This window comes from Lepidochelys olivacea (genome assembly GCF_965140295.1).
Source record: "Lepidochelys olivacea isolate rLepOli2 genome assembly, chromosome: 11".
NCBI lineage: Eukaryota > Metazoa > Chordata > Testudines > Cheloniidae > Lepidochelys > Lepidochelys olivacea.
The window spans coordinates 59,637,300-59,648,441 of record NC_140421.1 but is presented as its reverse complement, the minus strand read 5'-3'; the positions used below and the strand labels follow the sequence as shown (position 1 = coordinate 59,648,441).

The following is an 11,142-nucleotide window of genomic DNA, read 5'->3' as shown; positions in this document are numbered from 1 at the left end:
ACGGGGTTTGTTGCCGGGATTGGTTCCTGGGTTAGTGTTTTTGCTGGGTGGTGTGTAGTTGCTGGTGAGTATTTGCTTCAGGTTGGGGAGCTGTCTGTAAGCGAGGACTGGCCTGTCTCCCAAGGTCTGTGAGAGTGAGGGGTTGTCCTTCAGGATAGGTTGTAGATCCTTGATGATGCGTTGGAGAGGTTTGAGTTGGGGGCTGTAGGTGACGGCTAGTGGCGATCTGTTACTTTCTTTGTTGGGCCTGTCCTGTAGTAGGTGACTTCTGGGTACCCTTCTGGCTCTGTCAATCTGTTTCTTCACTTCACTGGGTGGGTATTGTAATTGTAAGAACGCTTGATAGAGATCCTGTAGGTGTTTGTCTCTGTCTGATTGGAGCAAATGTGGGGCTTATTCACCTGCACATCTACCAATGTGATATATGCCATCATGTGCCAGCAACATGGCTACCACTCTGAAACTTGTGTAAGATAGTTTCCCAATCAGTTTCCACAGTTGCAGTTAATATTACTCTATAGAGTTATCTTCTCTGCAGTACATGGCTTAATTCAAAATACCAGCTTCTCAATACATACTGAACTGAGAACATTACCTCTTTAACATTACCTCACACTGAATTGTTAGCTTGGGCTATCACTTGGAGTTTTGCCCCAAACCCAGCTCTCATTCACACAAAGATCTCTGTCTCAAGTTTGTGGTGCTTTAAGCTTATGCTAGCTGAATTGTGTCTGGGGGAAGGGTGGGACTGTTAAGATAGACTGCTGCTGACACTGGAGAATGCAGCAGCTGAGTTACAACAACTTATCAGCTGCTAAGCCAACTATTCTATGTAGATCAAGTGTCATTTTACAGTGAGCAAGACTAGCTCAAAGACAGGAACTCAAGTATACTAATGAACTAACTGTTGAAGTGAAGACAAGCCCTATGTCAGCAGTTAATAAGCTATTTTTAGAAATTACATGTGCTCCAGAATCTACGTTTGCATTAAAAAAAAAGTCTAGGTAGCCATTTGTTTGCATGAATAACCTTAAAAGCATGATTTCAGCCTGAGTTGGCAGACAGCCTGGAGCAACACCTCTGAGGGCAGCTCCAATTCACTGTATGGAGTTATGATCGAAGGCTAGTGTTAGTTAACTGTTGATCTGTTCACTATTTCACAGCTGATCAAAGCTTGCAAGAAAGGAGGGGTGTTAGTATTGTGAAGAGCTGTACAATAGGGTACAAGCAGCTTCTTCTTTTGGAGTTTCAAGTTGGCAGAGCATCAATATTATTTTCCTCACTAGTTCAATCAATGATACATATAATCTCACGTGGATCTTGTTTTTCCATGAATCAAGTCAGGTTTAGATTTGGGAGCATCATTGGTAAGTTTTTATTTTTTTTCCCTCCAAGACAAGATGACAAAGCCACAGAAACATGCTCTTGCCAATGAGAAATTTTAATAGGCATCTTTACATGTGCAACAAAAGCAGTAAGCTATTGTATAACATTTTAATTTAGAACTGTGTAAATAACTTTGAGAAGTTCTGCTACTCCATCTTCAGTGATGTCCTCCATTTTTCTTCGGAGGGAACAGTGTGTACTCAACCCCAAGAGCTACCACAAAGGCTACGAATCCCCACTTGAAACCTTTGGTGAGAACGTCCATAACAGTGACAGGTTTTGCAAAGCCACCCATATATCTCCATGCTTCATTGCTAGGAAAAACCAAAACCGACAGATAGAACAAAGTTAGAAGATCCACTCAGATTCCATATGACAACACAAATGCATTTATATGCAAAAAGTTATTTTCAATGCATAGCTTTTTTGAATGTAAGGTTTCCATAGTTAAAGCACTCAGGAAACGTCAGGAAATACTATAAAGTTAACTATGCCCCCTTATGCATGTGTGTCATGCCAACCTTTAATTACCATATTACATGATCACATAAGACACCTTCAGTAAGAAAATATATTTTTTCTGCAACTTTAGCTATACATGTGCAGTGTCTTCTGTTTCTGTGTCCTACTTACTTTCTGTATGCTGGAAAAACAGAACCCACAAGTTGTTTATATACAAGATATGGAGTGAATGAAGCAAGTGCTCCTGTGCCACTTCTGAATGAGGCAGGTGTAAATATCATTATTTGTATTACTTTAACATCTAGGAGTTTTAGTCAGACACCAGGACCCATTGTGCTAGGTACTGTACAAGCACAGAACGAAAAGACAATCCCTGACCCAAAGAGTTTACCATCTAATGGTAAAGCATTAGACATTTCCTTGCTTGAGTCTTACTGGTGAAATTAACATGCAAGGCACTGAATTTAGCCTTATGGAGCGGAAATCTATCAAACTGCATGAAAAAACTCGTCCCCACTGTATTTTCCACTGAATGCATCCAATGAAGTGAGCTGTAGCTCACGAAAGCTTATGCTCAAATAAATTTGTTAGTCTCTAAGGTGCCACAAGTCCTCCTTTTCTTTTTACTCTCAACATAGTTTGAATAGACCTTTCTGTGCTGTTTAAAAAGATAGATATTCTTTATTTCTATCTTTTGGTTTAAAGACCATAACAATCTGTCTTATGCAAGCCTTTACCTCACTGAGCATTTATGTGAACTACAGCTGTTACTACCTCTTCAGTCATAAAGTACTTAGACTTATCAGATCCAGATGAAATATTAAATCCATCACAAATAATATAATCTGTTCCAGAAACAAAGCTCTGAATTCCACTATCATATTTGCAGAGGACACAGAGACACAGCTAAGGAAAAAACAATCTACCAGAGGATAAGAACCTAAATCAGAATCACCATCACCGCATTTGATACTGATAGTTTTGATGAGAGTCTCAGCAGAGTTGTCAAGGACTGAATGGTCTGTAGACACTCATCTACCCTTTGTCCTGTGTAGGTAGTGTCTCTGCCTCAGGGTTAAGGCACACTGGATGGGAGACTTGTTCTGTAGGTGCTAGTACTTTGTTCCTACTAAGTGGATAAAGAATTTCAGTCTTCAGGGCTGTAAATCTGTATTTGTTCACCAGGGCTAAATCTACATAGAAGTTGTACGTAAATAAATTAGGCTACACTGGTCTTAGATTTCCCAGCCTTTTGACAGGTGCCAATACCAACTAAAAGAAAAAAGCCCAGAGAGGTTTTGCTACTTTAGGATTCTTAGTACAAGATATTCTTCAGAAGGACAACATTAATAAATGTAGGTTTCAGAGTAACAGCCGTGTTAGTCTGTCTTCGCAAAAAGAAAAAGGAGGACTTGTGGCACCTTAGAGACTAACCAATTTATTTGAGCATGAGCTTTCGTGAGCTACAGCTCACTTCATCGGATGCATACCGTGGAAAACTGTATGCACGGATACCACGGTATGCATCCGATGAAGTGAGCTGTAGCTCACGAAAGCTCATGCTCAAATAAATTGGTTAGTCTCTAAGGTGCCACAAGTACTCCTTTTCTTTTTATTAATAAATGTAGTACACAGATCTTGATACTTCTATCATGTCTTCACTAAAGAGATTGCTATGAAACTAGTACTGAAGGCTTGTCTCAGTGTGGGATTTAAGCATTGCTTTATACATAATTCTGCATTAGGCAAAGACATGCAGGAGAGATCCAATACTTTAATCTACAAGAGATTCTGCACTTTCTTCCTTAGTCAATATTCAACAAATCCAGTAAACAATTCATTTTTTTCAACTCATAAACCCGTGTTCTGAGAAACACGGCAATTTTTCACCTAGGAAAGGGAATAAACAGTATGAGTTTTTCTAAGCCCTATGCAGCATTTTGGAGCAGTTTCAGAGCAATATACTTAGGAAGCATGTGCACAAGAGGGTGTGGGATTAATTTACTGGCTATTTATGCTGCATTTTGGAAGAATGTGTTGGAGTATGGCCATTTTTTTGTTGTAGTAAACTTTACTCATGCAGAAAAGAGAAATATTATTGTGCTCCTGATAAAATTAACTATTTAACTAGAGAGAATTTTATAAGCTTGAACTCACAAGAAATAGAAGCAAGAATAAAAAACGGAATGTCAGGGGCTTACAAAGTAGGGTTCAGAGACAGCTGATAACCGTAGATAGTTAATACCTGGTAACACAACTCCTGGTAACATTAAAATATAGTCATTGACATAAAGTTAGAGACTATGTAATACTCTTACACTATCTTCTGAACAAATAAAAGCAAATAAAGGATCACTCAATCCACCCAAACCCACCCCCAATAGGTCATAAGAAGAATTGATACAGCAATATCCCCCCAACAGCTTGCTTTAAAACTCATGGTAAAAACTGCATAGCAGTATAGGAGGAAGCAGGTATGATGATTTCCCTATAGGACCATGGAATAGCTATTGTAGGGCTTTTGTCTTCCTGTAGAATGGGACAATGGAGCATGAGGCATGCCACTTTTCATTCCCGAAGGCTGAAAAATGGTAAAGGAGAATGTTATATATTTCTCCCCATCCAAGCCCTATCTCTATAGCTATCTAAACAATGTATAATAGCTCTAGGGAGTAAAATACCTCCCCAGTTCAGGGGACTAAGATCACGTCTTCCATGACTTGATTCACCTTAACAGTTTTCTATATAATTTTCATGAACTGCTTAGCAAACATAGAACAAAGCAGAATGAAACCCCAAGGCATCTGCTACTACAGTTCAAAACTTCAATTAAAGGCCTCAATTCAGCAAAACACTTAATAAGCACACAAGTAATCCTGTTCCTATTCAGCAAAGCTTTTAAGCACATACTGTACTGAAGTTCCATTGAAATCAATGAGATTTAAGCCCATGCTTAAGTGCTTTGCTGAATAGGGACAGGATTACTCACACACTTAAATTCAAGCATTGTTTCAATGCCTTGCTCAACGAAGGCCAAGATCATGGAACTCCCCAACTTAAGTATTTGTGGGATAGGTCAGGCTAAATGTAAACAGTGTGCTCACCTCTCCTGCAGAACAAAATCTGGAAGGACATGTTTTCATTTAATCACAAAACATCAAAAAGTATGGCTGAACTGTACAATGTGAGGAGGCTCTGAGGGTAACGCAATACAAGTAACCTCTACACAAAAAACGAACTACATTTTTTAATGTGTTAACGGATGTACTCTAGGTGTTTTTCCAGCGTTTTTGCTAAAAAGAACCATCCACAATGACATCACAAGGTTACAGGAAGTGTGCACACGTGTGTGTGTGTGTGTGTGTGTGTGTGTGTGTGTGTGTGTATCTACATATCTGAATGATGCATTCTCTCACTTACCGAATCCATGGGTCTCTGAGACCCCGCTTAGCCAGTTTTTCTTGGACATCCTGTAGTGGAGTACCCTCTATCTTCCATTGTTTATAGTCAGGGAGTTCCATTTTCCCATGACCATGCTCATGTCCATGCCCCATGTCTGCAGGAAAAGATTAAAAAAAACCGACAGCTCTTTCAAGGTACACAATTTACTTTTGTTTGAACAGACTTCCTAAGACAGACGTTCTCCTTCGGAAAATTGGGGAGGAGAGGGAGAGTGATTTCTAACACCACCGTACCGTACCGAGGCAGCTTCAGCAATGTTGTAAACAGTACTCCTCAGAATAGAAACAGATGTTTTATTAAGAGTTCTAATAATAAATAATAATAATAATGTAGAGATCCTTCACGCTGTGCTTCAAAAGTCAAATTTTCATGGTTAGGTATGCTATACTAGTTTTGGTAAATCATTTCTGATTAGCAGCACTTGACCAATCTGCCTGGGGTTCTAACTGTTCAGTTCACTGAACTCCAGTGACAGCTAGTGTACCAAAAGGCAACATTCTTCTCTGATAATCATTGTAAGGGAATTTGTGAACACTAGCATTTATCTTCTTTACAGAACAATACTAGTTTCTACTCAAAGTGACTAGCACTATGTGGATTTTCAGATACAAAGCTGAACACATTAGAGATGTTGCCCAGGGAGATGGGAAGGATTTACATATGATTGAAATATATAAAAGCAAACATTGCAGGACATTAGAGATGACAGTTTATCCAAATTTGGTATTGTAATGTCATTGTGATCCTTTCACAGATGCTAATGTGTTTTCAAAAACACTGTCTAGTATAAACATTTCTAACATTTTTGATTGAAATAGTTCATGTTGGAAATCTTTTTACCATTTAGGAAATTACATTACCATTTTTTCTGAGCACTGATGCATTAAATCTCCTTATTTGAATAATTTAAATTTTAAAATAGTCTTATGGCTTCAAAAATCTCATATTGGATAATGAAAGACACAATTTACCATTTTAGGAGACACTCTTTTAATACTCTAATTTAATGCTACTATGGCTTAGTTCTGCATAAACTGTACCCTAATAAACCTGGTTAATCACAACTCCTTTAAAATTGTGCATTAAAATACTTGGAACCCAAAAAGGGGAGAAAGGGGGAATAGAGTTTGTGTACATGCTTGCACGCCCCCCCCCCGCCCATTTTCACCAGAAATTCCATCTCCACCTGAGACACCGTCCCAACAAAAGTTCAATTGAAATCCAATGTTTCTGCAACGTTTTGGTTTTGACAAATCAGCATCTTCCAACAAAAAGTGTTCTGTCAAAGAATTCCCAACCAGCTCTACTTATTATATAGTACATGCAACTCCAATGAATATTTTGAAACTTAACTACCAGTATTTAATTTGAGGGACAAGGTGTACATATCAGAATGCATGAAACATTTCACTCTGTTCTCAAATGTCTCATTGGACACAGCTACAGCCATAGAAGTATGTCAAAGAATCTATTTTTTTGTTAATTGGTATGTATTGCAATTTGTATGCCAGTTAGGACAGCCTGTATCCTGCTTTCTTAAAAGATCGTCTCTCTCTCTGAGCAATACTGTTACCATGGCCATCAACAAAGGTATATATGGGCCCTTCATATTTGGATCTCACTCCCTGTCTTTCGGCTGAAATAACCCAAGTTTGTTGACCTTTGTGGTATGTTGAAAATTTCATTTTTTTAATCTCAGACTGTTGGGAAAGTGAAGTTGGACAGCTGGTATCTGGGGAGGGGGAGTACTTTAATCTTTTTGCACTAAGGGGTTAGTCCATTATCTCAAATATATGGTGAAAATCAGATGCATTATTCTCTACTGTATGCGTTTTAAAGAAACATCAAAGATGTCCAGAGCACGAGACAGATTTTTTTTATGTATTATAAACCAAAAATGAATAGTAATTTGACATCTTGGTCTTAATGAATTTGATCAGACTAAGCAGACTCAATGTAATCAAACTATGAAAGTGTTTAAGCCCTGACCTAAATCACAGATTTTTAAGGCTAGAAGAAACCACTTTGATTGTTTAATCTAAATTCCTCCATATGACCAGCCTGCTCTTCGTGGCCCTTGGCAAGTGGACAGCAGACCAGTTTGGAAATCATCAAGTTAGACAAATCAACGTCACTGATCATGTAAATATTTATTAACAACATTTAAAAATTATTCAACTCACATGACGCCTACAAAAACAGTGTTTCTGTCAATCTAACTAGGGACATTGGCTTTCCAAACTCATATTGTAATTAACTCTTTGGACTACTGATAGTGTCACAGCTGTGTACCAACCCCCAATGGAGCTGATTTGGCTCCTCATCACCGAAAAACAAAAAGATAGGGCCAGATCCTCAGCTGATATAAGACAGCATAGCTCTGTTGAAGTCAACGGAGCAACAGTAAAGGCCCATAAACAAGCAGAGGACGAGCTGATGAGGGTGGAGACAAAGATAGTTATTTTATGATAGTAGGGAATGTATTCTGATGTTCTGCGTTTTAAATTGTTGTACATGTACCTAGAGCTTTGGTTGGACTCTTTTATAAATAAAAACTAATGATTAATGAGGGCAATTTTGGGGGAAGGTGTAGAGGGTTACCTATTGAGTAAAAGAAGGAAGGGCTGGAGGAGAAAATGTGATAATTTTTAAGTGTCCTCTCTTCAAAAAACACTAAGCTGTCCTATCAGCAGCGGTTTGTGACCTCCACATTTCAACATATTTTGTTGGAAAAAGTAAGTTAAAAATGATTCAGTATTCCTAGTTTTTAACAGAAGTTAGTTGACTGTAGTGGTGCTAAAAAGAGGTGATTGAAAGGGCCTCCAAGACTTCTGGGGGACAAGAGGGAGATGGTGTCCAAAGACTATGAAAGCCTGAAGGAATTAAAGATGGAGATAACTATATATATTTTCCCATCAAAATAGTAAGGAAGAGATTTGTATAACCCTTTCCCAGTTATCCTTCTACTAGGAACCATTTTTCCTCGTGGGAAGATATACTAAAAAAAAAAAAATACTGGGAACACGTATACAGTGTATCACATCTAAAAACCAGTGAGCTATTCTTCAATAGCAACAGAGCACTGAGACAAACACACCAGCACAAAGCCAGGGGCCAATGAACAGTGCCTCCAAAGAGCAACGCTTAAATACTTATACAACATTTTTCATACCTAAATCTCCAAGTGCAAAGACACTTACAGCATCACACAGCAGTTCAGTGGCAGAGCTGGGGTTTTATGGCTCCCAATCCGTGCCCTGCCCAGGCGGCACTGCCTCCCACCCACTACAAAGGTGACTTATTTCTGTGGTGGTTTATGTTTATAGCCCTAGCAGAAAATCAAGGTCAGAAGAGGCTATGTAATTTTTAAAAAATCCCTTAGTCACTGAAATGTAAATAAATTAGAAACATTCAAAGTTGGCGGGGGGGGGGGGGCAGAATCAGGTGAAGGTGGCAAAGTGGGAAGGGGCACACGGGGGGACGACTGGGTGGAGGAAGAGCACAAGGAGGTAGGGGAGGGTTAGGTAACACAGGATGCCCATTCCCAGGGACAGCAGTGGGGGTGGTGGAAGGAGGAGGGCTGAGGAGAGGAAGAGCACTCGGGTTGGAAAGGGTTAAGTAACACACGATGCCAAGCTGGAAGGGGTTGCACGTGCTTAGGAAAATAGGATTAAAATTGAAATGATCTGGACAAACTGGAGAAATGGTCTGAAGTAAATAGGATGAAATTCAATACGGACAAATGCAAAGTACTCCACTTAGGAACGAACTATCAGTTGCACACATACAAAATGAGAAAACACTGTCTAAGGCAGAGGTCACCAACCAGTAGATCGCAATCGACTGATTGATCCTGGAGCCTTTGCCAGTCGATCACAATCTCTGGCTGCTAAAAGTCCGGTGGTGCAGCAGGGCTAAGGCAGGCTCCCTGCCTTCCCTGGCCCTGCACTGCTCCAGGAAGCAGCCCGCATGCCCCTGAGGCCCCGGGAGGGAAGGGGTCTCCGTGTGCTGCTCCTGCCTGCAAGCACTGCCCCTGCAGCTCCCATTGGCCGGGAATGGGGAACTGCAGCCAACAGGAACTGCAGGGGTGGTGCCTGCAGAGAGGAGCTGTGCGTGGAGCCCTGTTCTGCCCCCGCCCCCAGGCGCCACAGGGGCATAATGGCCACTTTCGGGTACGGCGTGGGGCTGGGGCAGGCAGGGAACCTGCCTTAGCCCCACTGCACCATCAACTGGGAGCCGCTCGAGATAAGTGCTGCCCGGCAGGAGCCTGCACCCCAAACCCCTAGCCCTAAGCCCCCTCCTGGAGCCAGCACCCCATACCCCCTCCGGCTCTCCAACACTCACCCCAGCCTGGAGCCCTCTCCTGCACCCAACTCACTCCTAGAGCCTGCATCCCCTCCTGCATCCCAACACTCTGCCCCAGGCTCAGCCCAGAGCCCCCTCCCACACTCCAAACCTCTCAGCCCCAGCCTAGAGCCCACACCCCCTCCCAAACCCCAACCCCAGCCCAGTGAAAGTGAGTGGGGGTGGGGGATAGCAAGTGACAGAGGGAAGGGGATGGAGTGAGCAGAGCGGGGCCTCGGGGAAGGGGATGGGTAGGTCCTGGGTTGCACTTAAATTAAAAAAAAAAGGGATCTTGTGCATAAAAAGGTTGGAGGCCACTGGCCTAAGGAGTACTGCAGAAAGGAATCCGGGGGTCATAGTTAATCAGAAGTTAAACATGAGTCAACAGTGTAACACTGTTGCAAAAACAAAGAAAAAAAAACAAAACGATTCTGGGATGTATTAGCAGGAGTGGTGTGAGCAAGGCCCGAGAAGTAATTCTTCTGCTCTCCTCCTCCGTGCTGATTAAGCCTCAACTGGAGTATTGTGTCCAATTCTGGGCGCCACATTTCAGGAAGGATGTGGACAACTGGAGAAAGTCCAGAGAAGAGTAACAAAAATGATTAAAGGTCTAGGAAACATGACCTACGAGGGAAGATTGAAAGAATTGGGTTTGTACAGTTTGGAAAAGAGAAGACTGAGAGGGGACAGGATAACAATTTTCAAGTATGTGAAAGGCTGTTACAAGGAGGAGGGGGAGGAGAATTGTTCTTCTTAACCTCTGAGGGCAGGGCAAGAAGCAAGGGGCTTAACTGGCAGCGAGGGCGGTTTCGGTTGGACTTTAGGAAAAACTTCCCGCCAGGGTGGTTGAGCGCGGGAAGACGCTGCCTCGGGAGGCTGTGGAATCGCCAGCGGTGGGGATTTTTAAGAGCAGGTTGGACAAACGCCGGCCAGGGGTGCGCTCGGTCAGACGTAGCCCCGCCGGGCGCGCAGGGGACTCCATGACCTCTCCAGTCTCCGGGCCTACGGTGCTACGCCCCAGCAGCGCCCGCGGGTGGGGGCGAGAGAGGTAACGCACGATGCCTTCGCCCAGGGACGGGGGAGGGGAGAACCGACACCGCTGCCTCCCGCGTAGCGCTTGGGCCCTCTCCGCCCCTCCCCGTTACCTGGCCGCTCCGTCACCCCTGCCCAGTCCGGGCGCACCGGCCCCGGAAGCGGAAGTCGCCGTCGGAGATTGGCTCCGACAGGGAACGCTACCGGGCGCGTAGGTTCCGGGAGCTTTTCCTGCCCCGCTGCCGATCGCTCCGAGCCGGCGCCGAGGCCCCGCCCCGTTTCGCCGGAGCTGTAGCCGCCGTTCTTGGAGGCGAGTCCCGGGTTCCCAGCCCCGGTGCCTCGCGGCCCTGGGCCGGGGCACGAGTGGAGGGAGAGGCGGAAATAGCCAATGAGCGCGGCGCTTGTTGGGGGGGGAGGGAGCGGCCCCGTGGCCAGGTGCGTTGCGGCGCTGCAGGG

General features: G+C 43.1%; 2 protein-coding genes across 4 annotated transcripts in view; one reads left to right on the top strand and one right to left on the bottom strand.

The window, feature by feature from the left end:
* Positions 1 to 1,423: 1,423 nt before the first annotated feature.
* On the bottom strand, positions 1,424 to 10,953 carry NDUFB3 (NADH:ubiquinone oxidoreductase subunit B3). Of its 2 annotated transcripts, none has more exons than XM_084642832.1 (3): positions 10,800 to 10,953; positions 5,269 to 5,404; positions 1,424 to 1,700 (listed from the first exon to the last, which is right to left on the bottom strand). In XM_084642832.1, exons 2-3 carry the CDS (start codon positions 5,400 to 5,402, stop codon positions 1,544 to 1,546), a joined length of 291 nt encoding a protein of 96 aa, XP_084498958.1. In that variant the 5' UTR covers positions 5,403 to 5,404; positions 10,800 to 10,953; the 3' UTR covers positions 1,424 to 1,543. The 2 variants fall into 2 exon arrangements, with proteins under 2 accessions (XP_084498958.1, XP_084498957.1); XM_084642831.1 differs by lacking the exon at positions 10,800 to 10,953 and adding an exon at positions 8,511 to 8,644.
* Positions 10,908 to 11,142, top strand: part of HYCC2 (hyccin PI4KA lipid kinase complex subunit 2) — an 89,627-nt gene continuing 89,392 nt past the window's right edge. The window contains exon 1 of one of the 2 annotated variants that reach the window (XM_084642820.1): positions 10,908 to 10,996. The gene's annotated coding sequence lies outside the window, so the exon portion shown is untranslated. Of the gene's footprint in view, positions 11,122 to 11,142 lie in introns of both variants that reach the window. The other variant, XM_084642819.1, reaches the window with a different exon arrangement.

Coding starts and splice junctions, on each gene's coding strand:
- NDUFB3 (XM_084642832.1), bottom strand. CDS start 5,402: ATGGGGCATGGACATGAGCATGGTCATGGGAAAATGGAACTCCCTGAC. Junction 1,701..5,268: donor CTCAGAGACCCATGGATTCG/GTAAGTGAGAGA, acceptor GGTTTTTCCTAG/CAATGAAGCATGGAGATATA.